Here is a 23,999-nt window from a genome sequence, read left to right as displayed (position 1 = left end):
CCATTGGATCTCAATTGATTCCATGGAAGCAGACTTTTTTTATGGTACTCTTTGGATAGGGTTTGTCAGCAGCCATTTAATTACCGTATGACTAGATAAAGAAAAACATACTAAGAGAAGAGACTCGTTTACAGTCTTTTAAGTAAAGACGATTCTTGCTTTAGAGAATTAAAGACTTCTGCTTTTTCTCACTCGTTTAATAAGATGGCTGTTGGGTTGGGGTTTAAAGTTATTGGTGCAGTGTAATTAGGCTTGTTTTGCAAAGGGCCCCTCCCATAGGCCCCCCCTTTCCTATGAAGACATCTCTTTATTGTTTGTTGGACAAAGGAAAAAAGACCTCTTTAGGAAATGTGGGGGCCCAGAATTTCCATTTATATCACTAGTTAAATGTAAGACAGCTCTCTCTCTCAAGACATTTCAATTCATGTGTATGGAGAAGTCATTCAAAAGTGTCCATCGCAAAGTCTAAAATTAAGTGCTCAAGAGCAGCAGACCCTGAGATTTCAAAGGTCCTGAGAGTTCCCATTGTGTTAGAAAGGCTTCAGATGTGGACTTGACGGTAGATTTAGTCCATAGTCTGACCAGCTTAGCTAAGTGTGGAGAAGCTCATCGCCACTAAATTGGATACCGGGTGATGATCTCTTTTTGGCCACATGTCCCATACAAGCGAGAACAATAGACCCTAACCCCCGTGTGCTTCCAGAGTGCTAAGAATCACACAGTCCTTAGATGATGGCATGGAACTCTCGGAACTCTGAATCTTTGTTCATGACCCACAAGTTGATACTCTACTGGAGGAACCCAACCAAGTCCAAATGGACTCACTTACTAAAAATAAAACCAGAAGATAAGATGAGGTTGCATTTAAATAAGACGATTGTTCAAAGATTTCCCCTGAAGAAGCAAATACAGGATCTGGCTTCACCAGATCTCCTCCTCCCCAAACCATAAAATTCATGGTGTGCTTAGCACTCGGTCACTTTGCCTTGGTCCTGAGCCAACACGAATTCATTTTACCTCTCGGTAGGTGTTAGGGAAGATAAAGTGGTAGAAAAATGCTCTAAAGAATGTGACTGGACCCTCCCCCTCTTCATAGAGAGCTTAAGGGGAGACTTAGATAGGGCAGATCACCCAGGGAGTGTTTGGAGAAGGAACTGTAAGGACAGCAAATGGACAAGGACAGGCTGTCTTGCTGTAGCAGCTGCTGCTTAAACTCTTTTTCTGCATTGATGACAAGAAGGAGCCCACCACGATAGCTTCTGCCACTTCCCCCTGCCCCCCACATTTCTTTCCTTACCCCACACGCTGAATAAGGAAAGAAATAGCACTGATATTGAAGAGGCCCATTGTATAGAGGAATCCATTCTGGAAACAACATAATCATGAAGGCTTTCAGGGATTCAGTTTCAAGATAATCCTGCAAGTGGGAAAGATTCCAAAAGAATAGAAAAGTTAAAAGTAATTTTCCTTCTCCTTTCCCAATCCTCGGCAACAATCGGCCCACACAGCTCCTTTGACATCACCGTGAAATCTTTGCCAATACCATTTAAATACAGGAAGGATGCATCTGCTTGTGAGAAACATGGCAAGGAGACAGGTTGTCTTTTCCTGACAGTTTTTTACAGCTGATCCACCACTCTAGAGTCACACAAGTGATTAAGAAGCCTCAAAGTTCCTACCGTGTCTATTGTTTGCTCTTGGCCCAAAGAAAGTGTACTCCAAAAAATAAAAAAAAATAAAGTCCAGTGTCTCCACTGACAGGTGTTTCCCATGACTGTTATAGCTAGAAAAGATTATCTACTAGCTGCCACCATCACAGCAGGGTTAAAACCAGGATATGTTCATTGAAGCTGCCCTTTGAGCACACACATGAAGAACTACCTGTGGGTGATGAGGTTCTCTAAGTGTCCCTAGTTGTTGCCAATGACGTATTTATTTTGCCAAGCCCTGGAACGGCCACCTCAGTGGAAGCCGTAGTCATTTGTGAGAGATCAGCCTAACTGTGCAACTTGGAGGGGCAAAAGTAGATGGAAACCCCAGGTTGCTCCCATTTTGGTGTGCGCCTAGAGGGCAGTCTGTTTTGGCACAAACATCAGTATTTTTGACAGAGACTGAGAATGAATGATGAATTTGGGCCCACAACAGAATAGGAGGGGAAAAGTAGACTGATCTCTAATCTCAAACTAGGCTAGTCTCTTTAATGAGAATATTTCTCAGTATTCTCCCCATGCTACCGTGTGATGGTAAGATATAGAAAATGAACATCTCAGAAGAATCCCAATAGCACACACATTACACAGCAATAACTTGAGCACATTGGAGTTACTAAGGACATATGACTAGGAAAGGACATCTAGAGTTGTACCATTGCCTATGAAGCAAAAGATGTAGCCTCTGATATTTTGGATGGATTCAGTGCAAGAGACTTTTCCTATGATACAGGCAGGAATAATTCAGGGTGAGAAGGTGTAAATGGGTTAGATTCTGCCATGGTAAAGGCAATGCCCACAGCCATGAGATCATAGATACGCGAGAGTGTCAAAAGCAGACTTTGTTGTCTTGTTAATTATTTGCTAAAGGTCTTTAAACTTTCCCAGGTTTTGTTTGTCAATAGCCTTTTCCTCATCCCCACTCCTTCCCATCGAGCTCCTTGAGAAAAGACCAGTCTTCACTCCATACCTAGCTTTGTATTTCACCTTCACTGTGCCTTGGCACCCTTGACAGCGTCCGGCACACACGGGAAACAGAACAAGAAAATCGCTCCAACGTGAATTTGGGGAGTAGGTGGGGGCAGTGGCCAACATGGCAGCAGTCTCGGGAGCCAAAGGAATTTTGCTTTTCCCAATAGAAACCAACATGTGTTCTAATTAGAATGGTTTATTTTTTGCCCTTTTCTACTGAAATACTGAATTTGCCACCATTTTTTCATCTTCATCTCCAGTTCTTTTCAAAGCCCTTGGTTTTGAATTCTGTGTCACTGAGTAAGTCGGACTCGAGCTACAGTTTGGAGTGCTTGCTTGCATGTATGAAGCTCACAGCACAGCCCTTTGATAAGTGCACGTTTCATTGGGAGATGAACGCTGTTCTGAACCCTGCCCAGCTAGAACTGCATTTTGTTCTTTAGTGAGAAAACATTCCGACCCCCGAGTTTACGGTCTTGTTTTGTTAGTGAGAAAATGATGAAAATGGCCTTGAGTAACAAAGACGTTTTTTACAAAATGTACTTCTTTCCACCTTTAACCCAGAAAGGCAATGAAAAGCCTTTGAGGAATGATAAGGAGTAGAGATGTAGGCTTGTATCTTTTCACCAGACTTCAAGGATGTTTGGGGTTTTTAACTGTTGAGAAATTTGCAGATCTACATCATAAAATATTCATCTTGGAACAGACCTTTGATAACAGAGTTGGAAAATAAATTACTTGCCCGAGGTCATATAGTTGGCTGGAACCCGGGGCTGCTGCCCCTCATGTCCGGTGCCTTATTTCTTTGAGTTAAAATCTCTGAAACAGAGAGCCCGGGAAAATGGAATCTAGCTTGGGACAAATCGGAGACGAGGACGAATTTGGGTCCCGTGACCCCCCTCTGTCCCCGGTGGTATTTTGCCTCCTGAGGAAGAGCAAGGATATTATTTCTCTAGTTCGTTAGCATTGGGAATTGGTAATGCACACATTGATGAGAGTGTTAATTTATCCAGAATGTGAATTGCTGCCCAAGGGATGTTAATCATAAACCAAGTTACAAAGAAAGTTGGTGTTTGGCTCAGTGGTGCATAAGAGGATGTGTGGGTGGGGAAAGGGACACAATTCAGGCACCCGAATGTAGGAGTTGACAGAGTATCTCAGTATTTTATTTTAACAGTGATGCCAGGAATTAATCATCACACTTTTAGTGCAAGCATCTAGGGAAAGGCTTCATGGATAAGCGATCTTTCACCTATCGGGAGCTTTGGCCCTCACTACTCGCCTGAATTTGGCCAGGGGACTTAGCCCCTTTGGGTTGCCTCATCTGCAAACTGAGGGGAGAGAAGGGTGACTAGACAACCTCTGAGGTCCTGGGTGGCTCCAAATTCTAGGGTTAGGAAACCTCACCCTTAATTCAATGACCTTATTTTTATTTATTTTTATTCTCATGTATTTTGTCTTTCAAAACATGATTCTGAGAAGGGGTCCAGAGACTTGAACATACTGCCTGTCAGAGGGGCACACCTCTGCCTTCTGAACATAGAGATGTGGGGTTGGAAATGGTCATTATTAGGATCATAGATTTTGTGTGAAGGGAACTCAGATGTTCTAGTCCAATCTCTTCAATCCAGCCTCAAAAAATAGGGGTGGAAAGGCATAGTTTGGGAACAAACTCCAAATCTGAGCAGACATTTGGTATTTGTTGGCGATTTTTAGTGACCCCACGGGGTCATCCATTGCTGGATTGATTTGGAATGAGCCCCGGGCCTTAGCTGAACTGCTTTTGGGGTCAGAGGGCTGAGTCTTGCTGATTGTGTTTCTGGGAGTGAAAGGAGACAAGATTTTTAGAGTATGGAAGCCTTGTTTCCTAAAGTGAGTTAGGCGATAGGAGGGAAGGGGGTATGGTGCTGTCTAGTGACCAGAAAAAAAGATAAAATAGAAGCTTAAAGCCTAGAAAGCAAGCCCATCCATGCCATAGGAAGAAAAGACAGTGAGTGGGGCCTCTCTATTCCTAGTTGGGTTTTCAGATACTCCAATGTTAAATAAGCTGTGGGCTTTTTCCTTCCTGTCCCTAGTAAGTAATCTTTGATTTCAGAACTCACTTAGCCCAAGCTCACCTTTAACCTGCTTTCTGACACATCTTCAGCAGTTTGTGTACAAACTAGAGGGTTCAGGATTAGAAGGGAACAGAGCAAAGCACTCTGAATGATGAACACCTTCTGAGGCTCTGGTTGGGATGGATAATTAGCCCCTGCGAGACTGTATGCGCACAGCATCGCACCGGATGTTGTGAGGGAGGTAGCGGCAGAACCCATCTGCCCATAAGCCCAAAGGCCAGTTGGGAAGATGAGGAAAGTGTATAATAAAGGGTGGCCCGATAGCAGGGATCCCTCAGGAAGGGCTTCTGGGAAGAGGTGCAACTCGATGGGCAGAGTGGCACTGGCTAGGTAGGATGAGCCCTTCGTTAGCAGCAGGCCTGTGTCTCTAGTCTGGTTTTTTTTAATGGAAATATCCCCTGTGTGGTAGATAATAAGCAGTTACTAGGAAGCATTCCGTTGCAATATACACCTGGACCTAGAAATCGCTTCTCCACATCCTTCCAAAAAGCAAAGTCTCGGAAAAATGAAATAATGATGCTAACTTAGAATAAAACTGGGCTATGTGAGTCTCCTGACTTCTGATTGCCTTCTTCCCAAGTTTTTTCCTGTATATTATTTTGGAGCAGCCTAGTGCTCCACGTGAGCAGGGAATGGGATGACAAAGCATTGGTTACTCGCAGGACCTCTTGCCACACTACAAGTTGGTATTCCTTTGGCCACATGGGCCTTCAGAAAAGAGAAGGTGGGTGATTTTCCTGAAGAGGCAGCAGGGCAAAAAGATGAAGGCCACAGGCTGTGTTTTCTCAAAATAACATCCTAGTGATCGAGGCCTTTTTTAATGTAAGGAAGAATCATTGATTGTCCTAGTCCTCTATGGTAAGGTGAGTCCAGTTGCTCTATCGGATGCCCCAGTTCTTATTCCAGACCCACTTAGAAAAGTCATGTTTGGATGAGAGAAAAGGCTTTGAGGTGGTTCTTCCCAAGTTGCTCAGGGGAAAGAAAAATACCAATGGCAGTCAGGAAAAGCATTTAGCAGTTAGTGAGCACCCCCATCTGGAAAAGGAGCTCACCAAATAGAAGAGCAAATTTGCACGGTTGGGCTAACCCTGAGTGGGCTGCTCAGATGTCTCTAGAGATAGGCACCCCATTTGAAGCCTTCCTGGGATTGTTCAAGAGCCGTGCAGATGCCCCAGTGAGCTCATGCGTGGGGAATGCACCGGGAGCCAGCAGAAGGGTTAGGTCCTGCCAGGGGTCAGCGAATCAAGACGTTGCTTTAGACCATCCACTCAGCCAGGTCCACGGCTCACACTGACTCTAGCGATGACATATGGAGTATGGAATTTGCCTTTGTTAGAACCTGCTGGTTAAGAATGAGCCAGGCTGATGGTATTTCCATCCATCTGCTCTCACTCTGGTCATGATGGGAGAGAAAGAGAAAAGATAAAGAGGCTGGGGGTGAACAGTGACCAGACACAGTGTCCTCCTCCTTCATGACAGCATGTTGCTGCCCAGCTGTAGGCAGCTATTCCTCATCTTTCTGGGTCTATACCAATGGAGCTTCTTGCTTATCCTAGGGGGCCACTTAGCAAAAGGAAAGCTTTGGGTCTTTTTCCTCTTGGTCACCACTGGGCACAGTCATCCGCTTTGGGGCATTTCAGCTTTGAGGGCATCTGGCGCATGGCTTTTGACCGTGTGGCATTTTGAAAAGAGCAGATAATCTGTAACCAGCACTGAGACCTGGGGATGAGGTTGTAGAACTCTGCCAGGAAATTTTGGGGCCCCTCTGAAGCGTTCTCTTCAAAAGGATTTGTGCGCTAACGAGGTGTCTGAACTTACAGATTTTCCAAGAGGTCAAAAGTAGTGACATCGCTAAAACCTTCCGAAAGGCCATCAACAGAAAGGAAGGCATCTGTGCACTGGGCGGAACATCAGAATTGTCCAGTGAAGGAACCCAGCATTCATATTCAGGTAAGGGACCTTTTGGCTCCACGAGGAAGAAGGTTGGTATTACAGAGAAGGTACCTCGCTTTTTTGTTTGTTTTTTTTTTTGGGGGGGGGGTGATGCCTTGGAAAGCCTGAACCAGATTCCCCAATCCAGGGGAGAATAAGCCATGTCCTTAGAGAGTCCTAAAGTAAAAACATTCTTTTAAAAATGTGATTTTTGCTTTAGCGTCAGTCTCATAAGCCCCATCCCAGAATCCTCTTGGTGAGATTTGTGTGGTTCCTGAGAGGAGTAAATCTCAATCAGCCAAGTATAGTCCTGAGCTTTGTGGGGGTACAAAAGAGGAAGCCACACGATGGCACGAGGCAGAGGGAGAATCTCTGCCTGCACTGATTCACAAGCCAACTAACTTCTATCCATCTCACTTATTTTTAGAAGAAGAAAAATACGCTTTTGTAAACTGGATAAACAAGGCCTTGGAAAATGATCCTGACTGCAGACATGTCATCCCGATGAATCCAAACACGGATGACCTTTTCAAAGCTGTTGGAGATGGAATTGTACTTTGGTAAGATGGCAGTTTAATTGGGTTTTTATCCAATTTCCATAAATAGATTTCCCTGATTGTTTCATGGAAATGGTTTCTATAGTGCATATTGTAATATACCAGAACAGTGTGTAAATAAGTATAAGATACAGGAGTCACGTGACGGGCAAGGTGGCAGACTAGTTGTTATTGGAAATTTCTTAAGCCTCCTAAAAGGAAGTCTATGGCAAAATAAACATTTATTTCTTCTTTAGAATAGCTTTTTATTTTTCAAAATACATGCAAAAATAGTTTTCAACATTCACCCTTATGAAACCTTGTATTTCATATTTCCCCCCCCTCCTCTACACAGTCTACACTAGTAGACTGTTAGCGCCTTGAAAACAGGAATGGATTTTGGGGTTTGTGTTGGCATTTTCTGGTGCCTGGCATCCCTCGTACATCATTAGTTTTGAAGAACCATTGGTTTGAACCAAATAAGTGACATTTTGTTTTTCAGGCTATGTAAGGGACAAGTAATATTATTTGGGAATACCTGCCAACTGGTAATGTAATGGGATCCCGCTTGTCATTTTTTTCAGCAAAATGATCAACCTTTCAGTTCCTGACACAATTGATGAAAGGGCAATTAACAAGAAGAAACTGACACCATTTATCATTCAGGTAAACACACCGTTTATTCCTCAGGTAAATGATTTTGTCGTCTGGGCCAGGCAGCGGGAGGTTAAATTTATCCTTGAAACGTTAAGTCCTGCACAGCTCACTGGGGGCTGGGACACTGGGCACATCCCCACTGCATGCTGTAGGCAGTAACGAGAAGCAGCACTGGCATCGGAGTTCGGATGCTCTGCTTGCAAATCTATCACAGTCCCCTGTAACCTTGCTCCTCTCCAGCCCAGGCTTCCGGTGAACCTACCTGGCTGGAAAATGGGGTGGTTAAACTAGAAGTTAGAGACTTAGCCTCAGTGTCCGGAATACCTGAGTTGTGGTCTCACCTCAGATGAGTAGCAGCCAGGAACAAGGTATTGGAAATGCCGGTGTCCTTTGGCACCTCCCTAAGACCACAAATTTCTAGTTAATTAACTTATAAATCTATATTGGTGGTTGGAGCCTCCAAAATGGAAGAATCAAATCTCAGCTCTGGGTTCAAAAATAAAGGAAATTACACAGGCAATATGTATGATGCCGGTTAGCGTGGCACAGCACCTTTTGGCATGAAAGCTTTTGATTTTATGAAAACTCAAAAAGGTGACGGGAGGAAGGAGCCAGAGGTCCCAGCATTAGGGACTGGAGAGACGATCTGGTCGGATAGAGTCCCAAGGGAGTGAGATGGCTTACCGCAGAGGACGTAGGGCATTCAAGAAGGGACTGGGACGAGATAGGAACATTTTTTTCAAAGCCACATTTCTCTGTGAGGATTTTCTCCTTGGACTTGTAAACATACTCACGTCATTACCAGAGCAGGGGCTGGTTTTTAATAACCTTCTTGATTCTGGAATAGCAGCTGTAACAATAAGGTAGAGATTATTTTATTCTCGAGTAGTTTCCTCCCTTCATTTTCCACCCCCAGTTGGTATGTCGCTGATCGCAGTTGTGGTGTCTGGGGTGTTGGGAAGTGAACCAGGACCGTGATCGAGCTCAGTGGATGCTGTTTGCAGGGCCTGGACAAGTAGCAGCTGCTCAGAAAGAAATTCCAAAGTGTGCTTTGACTGTTTGTTTTACAGGAGAACTTAAACTTGGCATTGAATTCGGCCTCTGCCATCGGGTGCCACGTAGTCAACATTGGAGCTGAGGACTTACGGGCTGGAAAGCCTCACCTGGTTCTGGGGCTGCTTTGGCAGATCATTAAGATTGGGTTGTTTGCTGATATCGAACTTAGCAGAAATGAAGGTAACGATCCCCGGCTCGGGCCGTTTATAGGCGTGTTGATTTAGTGGTAGATGTCATTTGGAGCGCTCCAGAGTCTAGCTGGGTGTGACTGGCCAATGGACCTCAAACAAGCTTTCTACATCCCCCTAATGACCTCCATTGCTCTAGATGTCAGGCTCTCTGAGCATGGAATTATCATTTGTAACAAGAGAGACTGGGTTTAGTTGATATCTCTGCAGCCTCCTTTCTGTGTGACCTCCAGCAAATCACTACTCCACCTCTCTGGGCCTAGGTTACCCACCCCTTGCACAAACAGAGGGGGTTGGATCAGGTGACCTCTAAGGTCCCTTGGAGCTTGATTGGGTAGCATGGTGAGGCAGGGCACCCCACCTGTAACTTTCCTTAGCAGGCTATTCTGGGCTTGCTCTCTTTCCACCTACCTATGCTAAGAAGGGGGGACTATTTTTTCCCTTCAGAAACTGCCTCCTAGCAGCATTAACTTAGACTGAGTGATATTTGAATCTGTCTTTCTTTTTTTTTTTTTTTTAATGTATTTATTTATTTAAAACTTAAATGTAAAATAAAAAAGACAGACAGAACAAGAAAAAAAAATTAAAAACCATTGTCGTATGGCAGATCAGGGAGGATTCAAACTATGTAACAGTAGATTTCTATCTCCAGAAAGTATGTATCATAGTCATAAAGATCCATCTTTTATTTTGCTTCCTTATAGGCTTTTTTTTTTTTTTGTTGTTGTTGTTGTCTGTAGTGCTGGGCCTGGGTTCAAATGTCAGCCTGGCTGCTTGTGAATAGTGTGACTTTGAATGAGGCTCTTCATTTGCTCCTCTGTAAATCAAAGGGGTTGGACTCGGTGGCCTGTAGCTGAAAAGAATTGTGGGTGTTTTCTGAGGTTATGGCTCCCAACTCATTTGGTTCTTTGGGTGAAGATGCCACATGGAGCTCTTTTGCAGTCTACTTCGTCTTGCTTGAAAAGTGCCAGGGGAATTGGGCCAACCCATAAGGACTCAGAGATAGGAAGCCAGCTGCTGGGGAAACTGAACACTCGTCAAAGGGCAACTGCAGTGACGTCCCGTTCCTAGGGCTGCTTGAGGCCCACCGTAAGATTCTGACGGTTGTGCTGATGCTCTGTCTTGTAGCCTTAGCAGCCTTGCTCCGAGATGGTGAGACCTTGGAGGACCTCATGAAGTTATCTCCCGAAGAACTGCTGCTTCGATGGGCCAACTTCCATTTGGAAAACTCAGGCTGGCACAAAATCAACAACCTGAGCTCTGACATCAAGGTATTTCACGGGGAAAGCCACAGAAAGCCATCTGGCCAACCAAGAAAAGGGCGGCCGCCTTGAGCCGAGACTGCCGGGCAACCAGAAAACTGCCACCATTAGGCCTTTATGTTTTATGAGGGGAGCAGATCAACATGATGGTTAACACTGGTGTCTTTTCTACCTCCCCGGGCTGAGTCGGTGGCATTGTACCCAGGTTCTGGGTGATTAGGGTGTTGTTTTAGCTGTTTATCTCAGCCAAGTGAATTTTCTATCATCCTGTAGGCCACTGGCCACTTGCAGCCTCTGTGGAGGATGAAGTAGCGGGGTGGCAGGTTAACCTGGGGATGGGGAGAAAGGGCCAAGCCATCCCTTCTCCCATTAGCTAGACTGGCTCTTGACTCCTTTATGCTGTTGAGCCCTCCTCTCCCCCTCCAAGAATTTAAAGTACTTGACCAGGGTCACATTGCCCAAGGGGCTGGGATTTTTATTTTAGTTCTTAGGGTAGACTTTTTTCCCACCAACTTTTGTTCCTAGTCTTTAGGGGAGCTCCTGGACCTGTGGCCTTAAGTCATGGTCCCCTGACCCTCCCCTGGCTCAGCTCCTTTGTTTTCATGTTGGGCTTGCCATTCACCACTCTAGTATCTGAGCTGAGTTTAGAAGCAGCAGCAGAGTAGAGATATTAATCCCATTCTCTAGCCACCTGCTTCCTTTGACCCCTCTGGGAGAGAGGAGATAATCCCTGTGGCAAATGCCTGGGGCCTTCCAGCAGCTGCCCTCTTGCACTGACTCCCACCCTCAGCTGCCGGGGCTGATCCCACTGCCACCTGTCCTCAGGGCCTGACATGAAAGCAATCCAATCCTGGCTGGGACAACCTAGGGCTGGGTGTGGGCTTTGAGCCACCCCTGGGGCTCCCGCTGGCTGCCTCCGCACTGTGGCTCTGGCTGGAAAGCTGAAAGCTAGGCCCACCTTCCTCAGCGTTCCCTCGGAGAATCCCTGGGTAAAGCAGAGGGTCCTTTACCAAGTGAGGTCCTTTACTCAAGTGAGCTCTTCTAGTTCAGCTGCTTCCTAAGTTCATTTTTTCTCAAGTCAGGCTTCCTTCAAAGCCTACAAGCTCCCTCCAGGTTGAGAAGATTGGGGGTCTTCCCTTCTGCTGCCCTTTCCCCAGTGTGTTGGCAGCTGGAGCCGATGACCGTGTTCTTTGTTCTCTGGAAATGCCTCAGGAGGTGGGAGTCCTGAGGATGGAGATCATCCCTCTGCGGCTTTGTGCCTTTGCCCGCTCCTGCAGGGGCCCCAGTTTAGCACTTCCTGAGCATATCATTTTGGTCAGTGTCTCACTTTATGTGACTTGTGACATCCCATGGGGTCTTCTGCCCGAATGTGAGGGTCACAAAATTATGATTTGCTCTGAGTCAGTGTTTGGTTTGTATACCTATTTTCTATACCTATGTACCCTGGGTCACGTACAAATTTCTCGGGTAGAAAGGAGGGGTAGTGAATAAAAGCAATGTTAGAAGCCCTGGCCTGTGTGAGGGATGATGGTTTGGTTGGCTTTTCTAATTGAGAAAGTCTAAAACTCTAACTTGGATGTTTTACGAGTGACATTTTGTGATAATGTGACTTTTTTCCCTCCTTTTCTGATGCTTCCTGGATTTCTGTTCTCCTGCTTTTGTTCCCTTGCTTGGTTTCTCTGCCAAGCTAATTGACTTCAGTAATTCAGTAAAGGTACAGAATTGGCCACGTGTTCACTTACAGAATGCAGTGGGAAACCCCATTTTGTCGATTGATCACAAGCTTTAAAGGTGTTTGTTGGTCGGGGAGGAGGAGAGATAGTCTCTGGGAATGCACGTCCACCTGGGATGTTGGGATTTGGCCCACAGTCTCACAAACGGCAACTTAAATGCTTTTCCAAATAGGGACAAATGCCGGGCCTTGGTGTAGGGTGAGAGCACCTTGAGGCAAGCCATATTTCTTGGCCTATTGTTTTGTTTTTCCTTTGTGTCCTTGGTGCTTGTCACACAGTAGGCACCTAATGAATGCTTGTTGATTTCAGAGTTGTATTCTTCTTCACCTTCTTGATTCCTTTTCAGGATTCTAGAGCCTACTTCCATCTTCTAAATCAGATCGCTCCAAAAGGCCAGAAGGAAGGGGAGCCCCAGATTGACATCAGCATGGCCGGCTTCAACGTAAGAATCTGAGGGGGGAATTGTCCCTGTCGTGCTAAAACACTGGCTCTGATTTTTTTTTAACGTGTGAAATATTCAAAGGACCATTATCTGTCATCGATGCCACATTATCTGTCATCGAGGAGGAGGTGGGAGTGTGCGAGGCCAGGCTACGTTAGCCACCATCCCGGCCTGGCTGTCGATTGCCTCCATAACTCTGAGTGAACCGTTTCTCCCAGCGGGGGCTCAGTTTCGTCATTGGGTCAGATTCTCTCACCAAGTACTGAATGTGACCCAGCAACCCTGCATTGCTCCACAGAGACAAAGAAGATCAGCACTTGAAATGGAGTTTGATGTACTTCTTTTAGGTTGTTATCACGGTTCTGAAGATGCGTATATAACCAAACTAATTGTCTGTCTTTCTTTTTAAATGATAGCTTTTTATTTTCACACATGCAAAGTTAATTTTCAACATTCATTCCTGTAAAACCTTTACTTGCAGATTTTTCTCCCTCTTTCTGCCCCCCCCCCATCTCCTCCCCTAGATGGTAGGTAAGTAACCCAATGTGTTAAAAATGTGCAGTTCTTCTAGACATGTTTCCACAATTCTCACAGTGCCCAGGAAAAAAATGAGAAAGAAAACAAAAAGCAAGCAAACAACAATTAAAAAGGTGAAAATATTCTGTTGTGAAGCAACAGTTCCCATAGTCCCCTCCTAGAGATATGCAGGGAGGGAGAGTAGGAGAGAGACAGAAAGAAGGGAGATAAAGAGACAGAGGGGAAAAAAGATAGTGGCACACAGAAAGGTGAGAGAGACACAGGGACAGATGGGGCTGGTAAAAGAGATGGTGGGACACAAAGACATCTCTCTTGCTCTTCTCAATTCTCTCTCCCCCCCCATCCACTATCTCTGTCTTTCCCTTGTTCCTGACATCTCTGTATCCAACTATCTCTCAGGAGAAAGAGGGAGATAAAGAGATAGTTGGACACAAATGTGAAATGAGAGACAAAGACTGACAGATATACAGGGAGGGCTGAGGGAGGAATGAGACAGAAAGAAGGGAGAGAAAGAGACAGAGAGAGGGAAAAGAGAGGGACACAGAAAGGTGAGAGAGAGAGAGACAGGGACAGATGGGTTATAAAGAGATAGTGGGACACAGAGACATCTCCCTCCCTCTATTCTCTCTCTCCCCCCTGTATCTCCATCAGTCTCTTATCTCCCTTTTTGTTACATCTCTATCTCAGGAGAAAAAGAGAGATAAAGAGGTAATTAGACACAGGAGAGAGATACACAGGGAGGAGAGGTGGAGAAGGAGAGGGAGAGAGAGACACACAAGGACAGACAGGTTGTAAGAGAGTGGGACACAGAGATATCTCCATCCCTCTATTCCTCCTGTATCTCTCAGTCTCTCCCTTCTTTCTCACATTTCTGTCTGTCTCTCTCTCTCTCAGGAGAAAGAGGAAGATAGATAGTTGGACACAAAGAGATGTGAAATGGGAGGGAGACAGACTCACAGAGATACACAAGATGGATGTCTCTTCAACAACCCATCTGTCCCTGTGTCTCTCTTCTTTCACATTATTTATCATCGAGGAGGAGGTGGGAGTGTGCGAGGCCAGGCTACGTTAGCCACCATCCCGGCCTGGCTGTCGATTGCCTCCATAACTCTGAGTGAACCGTTTCTCCCAGCGGGGGCTCAGTTTCGTCATTGGGCCAGATTCTGTTTTCTCAGCAAGTACTGAATGTGACCCAGCCACCCTGCAGTGATCCACAGAGACAAAGAAGAGCAGCATTTTCAATGGGGTTTGATGTCATTCTTTTAGGTCATTATCACAGTTCTGAAGATTGTCTTTCTTTTATTTTTTTTAAAACAATAGCTTTTTATTTTCACATACGCAAAATTAGTTTTCAACATTCATCCCTGCTAAACCTTTACTTTCGGGTTTTTTCTCCCTCTTTCCCCCCTAGCTCCTCCCATAGATAAGTAAGGTAAGGTAACCAACATGTTAAATATGTACAGTTCTTCTATACATGTTTCTACTATTCTCACTCTGCCCAAGAAAAATCAGATCAAAAAGGGAAAACATGAGAAAGAAAACAAAAAGCAAGCAACCAACCGTTAAAAAGGTGAAAATACTCTGTTGTGAAGCACACAGTTCCCATAGTCTCCTTTCTGGATGAAGATGGCTCAAGTCTATTGGTATTGGCCCAAATCAGCTCATTGTTGAGAAGAGCCATGTCCCTCAGACTTGATCATCATGTAATCTTGTGGTTACTGTGTTCGATGATCTCCTGGTCCTGCTGATTTCACTCAGCATCAGTCCCTGTCAGTCTCTCCAGACCTCTCTGGAATCCTCCTGCTGGTCATTTCTTACAGAATAATAATATTCCATTAACATTCATATACTATAACTTATTCAGCCATTCCTCAACTGATGGGCATCCACTCAGTTTCTAGTTTCTTGCCACCACAAAAAGGGCCGCCACAAACATTTCTTTACCTGTGGGTCCCTTTCCCCTTTTTGATGATCTCTTTGGGATACAGGCTCAGTAAAGACCCTGCTGGATCAAACAAAGTGTGTGCACAGTTTGCCAGCCCAGAAGCACTATTTCTTTCAATGTTTATACTTAAAGGAAAAATAAAATCCCATGGCCTGGTAATTGGGCAAGGGGAGAGCCCATTCCTTGTTGGTTTAACTTAGCACTTCAACAGTACAGCTGTCTGCCCTCTGGGCCTTCCTGTGCCACCAGTCTCGTCCATCCTACTCATGCTTGACAGCCTCTTCTTTCTAGAGTATAGTTTTCTCCATCTTAACTCTGAGCGACTGCAGTGCTGAAAGAATTCTAGTCCCAGATCTTTGCGTCTCCGTGGCTAGCGCTGTGGCCGGTTTCCCTACTGCTGGCCACTGTCAGGGCCTCCCCGTGTACTCGGTTCAGTCCTGCAGGGGCCTCTGTTTGCCTTTCCCAGGAAAAGGATGACCTGAAAAGGGCTGAGTTCATGCTTCAGCAGGCCGACAGACTGGGTTGCCGCCAGTTTGTTACCCCGGCAGATGTGGTCAGTGGAAATCCCAAGCTGAACTTGGCTTTTGTGGCCAACCTTTTCAACAAGTACCCAGCACTCACCAAACCCGAGAACCAGGACATCGATTGGACACTGCTAGAAGGTTTGTGCGAGAGTCCCCAAATCCTGCCTGTTGAGTATTGCCATCTCTTTCTGAGAAGTTGACAGCAGAGTGGAATGCTGTTTTTCCAGGCCAACAGAGTGCAAGGCCTGGAGCCGGGAAGACTTAATCCAGGTGACCCTGGGCAAATCCCTTAACCCCTTTCTGCCTCAGTTTCCCCAACTGTAAAATGGGAGCGAGAAGAGTTGTTATGGGTTGTTATGAGGATCAGATCATACTGTAAAGCATTAGGAAGCACCTAGTGTATAGTGTTATAGCAATATTTATTCTCTTCCCTTCCCCTTTTTTGTGATCTACAAGGAATTGAATTACTGAATAGGAGGCTAAGAGCCTGGAGGAGAAATCAGAGGAACTTTTAGGCCACAGATTTTCATCGGCTTGCGTCCCTCTCGTTCCTCCCCCAGTTCTGCCAGTCTGTCATATTGAAGTAATGCATTAGCCGATTAGGTTCCCAATGTTAAATTGATTTTCCTACCCAAGAGCAGTTGTTAGGAGTAGTTAACAGATTTATGGAGTTGGAGGATTGAGTGGGTTCCATAATCTGAAACATAGACCGTGGTGCAAAGGGGGATCCCTTTCAGAAGGCATCAAAGAGATCCAGTCCTAGTGTGTGCTCTTCTGAGAGTCTGCTGCGTCACTTGCCTCCTGTATGTATTATGAGTGGTTTGATTTGGATGATCGCTTGAGGTCGTGCTCTTCTGTCTACTCAGGGACTGATGTCTGCTTTGGAGCTTAAAATCATACAATTTAGAACCAAAAGACACCATAAAGAATATCTAGTTTAACCTACTAATTGTTTTGTCTTTAAATAGATTTATTTGCTGTCTAGTTTTCATGTCACTCATCCCTTTATTAAGTATTAAATCTACTAATTTTTAGAGGAAGAACCAACCCAGACCCAGTGACATTAATTAACTTGATGAAAGTCACACAGCTGAGATTTCAACTGATGTACTCACCCTCCAGGGCCATTTATTTCCCTTTGGAATGAGTAAAAGGTCTCTTTTCCATTTCATTCCCCTTGGAGTCAAAGGGAAAACTATTTTAGGAATCCTGCTTGGCCCTCTCTCAGATATCATAGTTTCTTAACATCCGGTCAAAAGGCCCGGGTAACTTCCACAACTGTTCGCACTCCCCAGTGACAGCTTAAGAGTCCGAGCTCTGGGGAGTTGAGAATTTTGGTTTTGTCACCTGGAGGCAGCTCATATAGATGAAGGGGGAGCTGGGGGTCCCTTCTGAGGAATGAAGTCTGCTGGGAGATGGTTTGTGGAAAGAATGTCTTCCTCAATGTCTCCAGATCTCCACCCAGGTTAAGGACGATCTGTTTCGGCTTAGGTACTGTCCTTACAGAGCTCTTAGTTCTTAGGTTTCCCACGCTCACTTCATTTGTTGCATGAACAGATGTAATTTTCGATGTGCTCTTGAATCAACGGAGGACAATTGGAGACCTCCCTTACTCTCCCCAGGTGTCAGTATTGCGTGAGTCTCAAATTCTGCCTGTGCATTTGCGTGCTCTTGAGAAATATTTATAAAGTCAATTTTCAACAGGAGAAACCCGAGAAGAAAGAACTTTTCGTAACTGGATGAATTCTCTTGGTGTTAACCCTCATGTAAACCATCTGTATGGGTAAGTCTGCCTGGCAAAGCAGAGGGAGCTTGGGGATTTCCTTTTCTTTATTCCTTCTACTCAGGTTATTTTAAATATACATTGCTCTATGAATCATGTGGGGCAGTAAATGTAGCAGGTGCTGATTTACATTCACTCTCGATATTTTTTTTTCTGGATGCAGATGGCATTTTCTGTCCAAGGTTTATTGGGATGGCTGACCCGCTGAGAAGAACCGAGTCTTTCATACTTGATCATCCCCTATTCTTGCTGTTATTGTGTATAATGTTTTCCTGGTTCTGCTTGTTTTACTCAGCTGCGGTTCCCATAGGCCTTTCTCAAATCAGCCTGTTCATCATCTTGTTGGTTTTCTTTTTAAAATGAGAATTGTCTGTAGTAAAGCAGGACCAGAGTGAGTTCTGGGACTTCCCTTTTGGGCTATAGTGCAGCTCAAATGGCAATGCCAGGGGCCAAGACTCTGTGGAGGCACGGACCCCTTTCTCTTCCCCTTCTCTGTAGAGACCTGCAGGATGCCCTGGTCATCTTACAGCTGTACGAAAGGATCAAAGTCCCCGTTGATTGGAATAAGGTCAACAAGCCTCCATATCCCAAGCTGGGTGCCAACATGAAAAAGGTAGCGGGCCAGGGATCCCCTGGAAATTGCTGTCTTCCAGCCTGTGTCTGTTGTGGTTCTTGTTCCTTTGGGAACTGCTCACAGAGTATTCATGTGTCTGTACACAGCTGGAAAACTGTAACTATGCTGTGGATTTGGGGAAGCACCCTGCCAAATTCTCCCTGGTTGGCATCGGTGGGCAGGATCTGAATGATGGCAACCCAACCCTTACCTTAGCTCTGGTCTGGCAGCTGATGAGACGGTAAGTAGCAACCTGGTGGGCTGTCTGAGGCTGTTCCTCTCACCCCATCTCTAAATCTGTACAAGCATCTCTCTGTTTCCTCTCCATCTTTACTTTTGTCTCTTTGTCCAGGTCCATGACTCTCACCCTGTTTTTTCTCCCCATCAATGTGTGTAAACATCCCTCTGTTGTCTCAGCTGCTCTGCCTGGTTCTCTGCCCTGTCTCTGTGTTTAAGCACCATCCATAGCCTCCAGCTCTTTCCACAGAAAAAGACGGAAGAGATGTCTCTGTATCCTGCTATCACTATTCCTTCTCTTTTTCTCCCTCCCTGTGTATTTCTGTGTCCAACTGGTACTTCATCCTGACAGAGACTACAGGGAGGGAAATGTCTCTGTGGCCCAGCATCTCTTTAATAACCACTCACATTTCAGTGTACATCTCTTTTGCCTCTCTGGCTCCCTCCTTCATGAAAGAGACTGACAGAGTAGAACATGAATAGAGGGAGGGAGATGTCTCTGTGTCCCACTGTCTCCTGAGAGAAACATGACAAAGAGGGGCAGGGGGATGTCTCTCTCTCCTTCCCTTGTACCTCTTTTCGCTCTTGCTCTCCCTATGTCCAACTTTCTCCAGAGAGAGAATAGAAGCCAGGAGATGTCCGTGTCTCTCTCTCCTTCCTTTGTACCTCTTTGCTCTCAGTGTGTCCAACTGCCTCCCTCTGATGTCCCTGTGTCCCTCTCTCCTTCCCATGTACTACTTTCTGTCTCTTTTCTCCTGAGAGAGAATAGAGGCAGGGGCATGTCTCTATGTCCCAACATCTAACAATTATCTGTTGCTGTGTCTCTCTTACCTCTTTCCCCTCCTTATCACTTTCTCCACATTTCTCCAGAGAGAGAATAGAGGCAGGGGGAATGTCTTTGTGTCCACTGCCTCCCTCTTTCTCCTGAAAGAGTTGGAAACAAAGAGAGAATAGAGGCAGGGAGATATCTGTGTCTCTCTCTCTCCTTCCTTTGTACCTCTTTCCTCTCTGCATGTCCAACTGCCTCCCTCTGTGCCCTTTGTCTTTTTTTTCTCTCTTACTTTCTCCCTGTATTCTCCTGAGAGAGAATAGAGACAGGAGGATGTCTTTGTGTCCCACCTTCTAACAATTATCTGTCCCTGTGTCTCTCTCCTTCCCGTGTACTACTTTCTGTCTCTTTTCTCTCTTGCTCTCCTGATGTCGAACTTTCTCCCTCTATTCTCCTGAGAAAGAATAGAGACAGGAGGGTGTCTCTGTGTCTCTCTCTCTCCTTCCCTTGTACCTCTTTCTTCTCTGTGTGTCCAACTGCCTCCCTCTATGCCCTTTGTCCTTCTGTCTCTTTTCTTTCTCTCTTGCTCCCCCTATGTCCAACTTACCCCAGAGAGAGAATACAGGCAGGGGCATGTCTCTGTGTCCTACCATCTAACAACTTCTCTGTCGCTGTGTCTCTCTTACCTCTTTCCCCTCCCTCCTTATCACTTTCTCCACGTTTCTCCAGAGAGAGACATGAGAATAGAGGCAGGGGGATGTCTCTGTGTCCCACCCTCTAACAATTATCTGTGTGTCTCTCTCTCCTTGTACCTCTTTCCTCTCTGTGTGTCCAACTGCCGCCCTTTGTCCTTCTGTCTCTTTTATTCTCCCCATGTCCAACTTTCTCCTGAGAGACAATAGATGCAGGGAGATGTCTCTGTGTCTCTCTTACCTCTTTCCCCTCCCTCCTTATCACTTTCTCCACATTTCTCCAGAGAGAGACGTGAGAATAGAGGCAGGGGGATGTCTCTGTGCCCCACCCCCTAACAACTTATCTGTCCCTGTGTCTCTCTCTTCCCTTGTACCTCTTTCCTCTCTGTGTGTCCAACTGTCTCCCTCTGTGGCCTTTGTCCTTCCGTCTCTTTTCTTTCTTGCTCTTCCTATGTCCAAATTTCTCCAGAGAGAGAATAGAGGCAGGGGGAATGTCTCTGTGTCCCACCCTCTAACAACTTATCTGTCCCTGTGTCTTTCTCTCCTTCCCTTGTACTCTTTCCTCACTGTGTCCTTCTCTGTCTCTTTCTCCTGAGAGAGAGTAGAGGCAGGGGGATGTCTATGTGTGGCCTTTGTCCTTCTGTCTCTTTTCTTTCTCTCTTGCTCTATGTCCAACTTTCTCCTGAGAGACAATAGAGGCAGGGAGATGTCCCTGTGTCTCTCTCTCCTTCCCTTGTACCTCTTTCTTCCCTATGTGTCCTCCTCTCCTTTTCTCTTTCTCCAGAGAGAGAATAGAGGCAGGGGGATGTCTCTGTGTCCCACCCTCTAACAATTATCTGTCCCTGTGTCTTTCTCTCCTTCCCTCCCTCTGTGGCCTTCTTTGTCTCTTTTCTTTCTCTCTTGCTCTCCCTATGTCCAACTTCCTCCCTCTTTCTCCTGAGAGAGAATAGAGGCAGGGGGATGTCTCTGTCTTCCACCATCTAACAGTTATCTGTCCCTGTGTCTCTCTCTCCTTCCCTTGTCCAACTTTCGCCCTCTTTCTCCTGAGAGAGAATAGAGGCAGGGGGATGTCTTTGTCCAACTTTCTCCTGAGAGACAATAGAGGCAGGGAGATGTCTCTGTGTCCCACCATCTAACAATTTATCTGTCCCTGTGTCTCTCTCTCCCCGTTTCTTTTCTTGCTCTTGTTTTCTCTCCCTTCCTCTTTATCTCTTTCTCTGTGTCCAACTGTCTCATGAGAAAGAGGGGGAAGAGCGAATAGCGGCAGGGAGATGTCCCTGTGTCTCTTGTCCTTCTTTCTGTCTCTTTTCTTTATCTCTTGCTCTCCTTCTCTCCCTCCCTCTTTATCTTTGTCCAACTATGTCCCCTCTTTCTCTGGAGAGAGAATAGAGGCAGGGAGATGTCTCTTGTTTCCCACTATCTCTCTAAGAACCCATCTGTCTCTCACTTTTCTGGGTACTTCCTTTTCTTCCTCTCTGTTTATCTCTTTCAGTCTCTGCCCACTCTGTATATTTCTGCCTCACTGTGTCACCCCCAGGGTTCCTGCCCTGTCTAAATGTGGTGTGAGAAAATATATGGGAAGTGATGTGTCCCTCCAGGCCTTCCCCCACTTATCTGTACTTACCTGTTCTCCAGGTATACTTTGAACGTCCTGGAAGATCTTGGTGATGGACAGAAAGCTAACGATGACATCATTGTGAACTGGGTGAACAGAACACTAGGGGAAGCTGGGAAATCCACCTCTATCCAGAGCTTTAAAGTAAGGCAAAGTCCCTCCTTTTGGGCGTCTCCCCTGCCCCCTCTCTACATGGGCTCCTGGAGGCCCACCTTAACATGCTTTGTGCTTCTCTTTGTACTAGGACAAATCCATTAGCTCAAGCTTGGCTGTTGTGGACTTGATTGATGCTATCCAGCCGGGATGTGTTAACTACGACCTAGTGAAGAGTGGGAACCTGACTGAGGAGGACCGCCACAACAACGCCAAGTGAGCTGCTCTGGCAGTCTATCTCCTGTCTTAGTGTTAACCCACAGGCCATTACACATGGCAGCCTAGCCCTTTGTTCAAATCTCACTCCACACTTAAACGTTGCCTGATTCACCACATCTCTCATGTCCTCAGTTGCCTAACTTGGACAACCAAAGGCAATGCTACATGCTGACACCTTGAGCATCTTTAAATCCAAAGTTCATGAATCTGTTGGGGTTCCGGAGCCCTTCTCTAAAGTTAAATACCTGAAGGAACTGCTAACTTTGAGATGAGGTTAATGAACACATAGGGCCTCCCCACTTAATGGACTCCTTGCAGAAGAAGCCCTGCTCTAAGTGCCGGGTAGATGCCGGCTTGGAGGAGGGTTTTCTGGGTGTTGACAACAGGGGTACACAAAAGCTTTATTTAAAAAAGACAAACGGCAGCATTAAAGTTTATTTGACCCCCAATCTTCCTCTTCGATGGCTTAGTGGGGCCCCGGCCCGGGCTTTAGTAGCTTTGGAGTTGGGAGGCTGGTGAGTTCTCCCCTTTTATGTCAGACTTCATGCCCTAGCAGAAGATGCCTGATTTATTGAAAAACAACAATTCAGCCCCCCTGCCCAAGTGTGTTAGTAGCCACAAAGAGAAAGTTGGTCATAAATGAGATCTCACAAATGACCTGTTAGCGTCTGGTTTAGTAAAAGGTTTGCTGACCTTAGGGAGTCAAGGAATTCGTCTGAGACCTGATGAGCCAAGTGCTCACCAGAGCCCTGTGGGATTCCCCAAAGATCAAGATGATTTCTAGTCGAGGGCATCTAGAACAGGAGCACTGAAAATGCCCGGGGCCCTCGTGGACGCATGAAGCCTAATTGTGTTGTTTTCTGGACACCCATAGGTACGCCGTGTCGATGGCCAGGAAAATCGGGGCCAGGGTCTATGCTCTACCTGAAGACCTGGTGGAAGTGAAACCCAAGATGGTGATGACAGTGTTTGCCTGCTTGATGGGCAGAGGGATGAAGAGGGTCTAAGAAAGTCAATCTAAATGCAAACAGAAGCCCTTGCCTCCTTCCCCCCTGCCCCCTGCATGACTCCCAGATCAGCTATTTCCAGGGTGGAATGCTGCTGGCTTACGAACCGTTGGCCTTTACAGATCTTGTAGTTTTGCTTGGCAAGACTAGTACCGCCATCATCATCAGAGTTCTCAGGGAGAGGAGTTTTAATACAAACAACTGCTCTTTCCCAAACACAGTCAAAGTGTCATTTCTCAAGTGCACACAAAATATCTTCCTATCCCAACCATTTGGCTCTCCTCCCCTTAGAATGCCCCGCTGAAAGTCCCCCCCCCCATCCCAATTGCTCTATTTTAAACTCCATTTTCCCTTTACTATTTCCACCTTTTGGGTTTGATCTGATTGATGGGTAGGGATCCTACTAGACAGTAATTTCACATTTAATCCAGCAGTTTTGTTCTACTTGCGTAGTATGGATTGAAACCCTCGGGGGCTTGTTTTTGTAGGCTTGAAGTTGCTCAGCGGCAAATGTTAAAAGCTTCCTTAAAACTCTTATTTCTGAAAATCAATATCCTTTCATGTAACCTTTCCTACATGATGCTTTCTGATACATCAAAAGGTTTGGGTTCTCTTCTAGACAAGACTGCAGCTGCTCCTGCCACCTTGTCCCCTAGTCCTGCCTTTTTCAAAAAGCATCTATTAGTGGGGAATTTATCCTAACCCTTGATCTGCTTTTCCAGCGTAGACAACTACTAGCAGGTGTTTCCACCACGCAAATCCCTTTTGTGCTGTGTTTGATCCAAGTCTTTTGCTTCTTTTGTTTTGTTTTAAATTGAAAATGCTGTTGAATAGTAACTATGTTTCAGGGGAGGGAATGCTATGACCAGCTCAAGTCAGTAGCAGGTAGAGCCAGTGTGCCGATTCTCGAGATAAATACACCGAAAACGAGGAGCAGTGCTCACCAAAGAAGGAAGAAAAATGTACCCATACGTCTTAATGTACTCTTGCTTTGGCAAGCTGTTTGCTCTATTTGCCAGATCCTATTGTTATTCTAAGCTATTCAAAGTGATGTAATTTGGTGGCAAATATTAGTTCAAATAAAAGACATTTAAGTACAAACCCGTGTCCTCCGTGTCTGATTTCCCGCCCTTGGGGCCTTTTCCTCCTCCCTCTCCAATAAGACCCCTCCTTTCCAGTTCCCCTTCCCTCTCTCCTAATAAAGCAAAGACTCAGTGCTCAGAGGCCCACCTGTGCCTTGGGGAACCCCCATCAACAAATATCCCTATGAGAAGAGAATATATGACCCAGTTGGTCCCACA

At 45.7% G+C, this 23,999-nt stretch overlaps 1 protein-coding gene across 4 annotated transcripts in view; it reads left to right on the top strand.

The window, feature by feature from the left end:
- Nucleotides 1–23,799, top strand: part of PLS3 (plastin 3) — a 101,606-nt gene extending 77,807 nt beyond the window's left edge. For 3 of the 4 annotated variants that reach the window (XM_031944794.1, XM_031944796.1, XM_031944795.1), the window contains exons 5-18: nt 6,619–6,748; nt 7,158–7,290; nt 7,851–7,932; nt 8,994–9,159; nt 10,296–10,438; nt 12,117–12,143; nt 12,509–12,604; nt 15,553–15,748; nt 17,315–17,393; nt 17,892–18,006; nt 18,114–18,247; nt 21,340–21,463; nt 21,564–21,688; nt 22,566–23,799. In XM_031944794.1, coding sequence (XP_031800654.1) covers nt 6,619–6,748; nt 7,158–7,290; nt 7,851–7,932; nt 8,994–9,159; nt 10,296–10,438; nt 12,117–12,143; nt 12,509–12,604; nt 15,553–15,748; nt 17,315–17,393; nt 17,892–18,006; nt 18,114–18,247; nt 21,340–21,463; nt 21,564–21,688; nt 22,566–22,698 — 1,683 coding nt within the window. In that variant the 3' untranslated portion in view covers nt 22,699–23,799. The remainder of the gene's footprint in view (nt 1–6,618; nt 6,749–7,157; nt 7,291–7,850; nt 7,933–8,993; nt 9,160–10,295; nt 10,439–12,116; nt 12,144–12,508; nt 12,605–15,552; nt 15,749–17,314; nt 17,394–17,891; nt 18,007–18,113; nt 18,248–21,339; nt 21,464–21,563; nt 21,689–22,565) is intronic. The other variant, XM_031944797.1, reaches the window with a different exon arrangement.
- Nucleotides 23,800–23,999: the final 200 nt, after the last annotated feature.

The sequence above is a fragment of the Sarcophilus harrisii genome, chromosome X, assembly GCF_902635505.1.
Source record: "Sarcophilus harrisii chromosome X, mSarHar1.11, whole genome shotgun sequence".
NCBI lineage: Eukaryota > Metazoa > Chordata > Mammalia > Dasyuromorphia > Dasyuridae > Sarcophilus > Sarcophilus harrisii.
The sequence above is the reverse complement of the archived record's forward strand: the minus strand, read 5'-3'. Positions and strand labels throughout refer to the sequence as shown.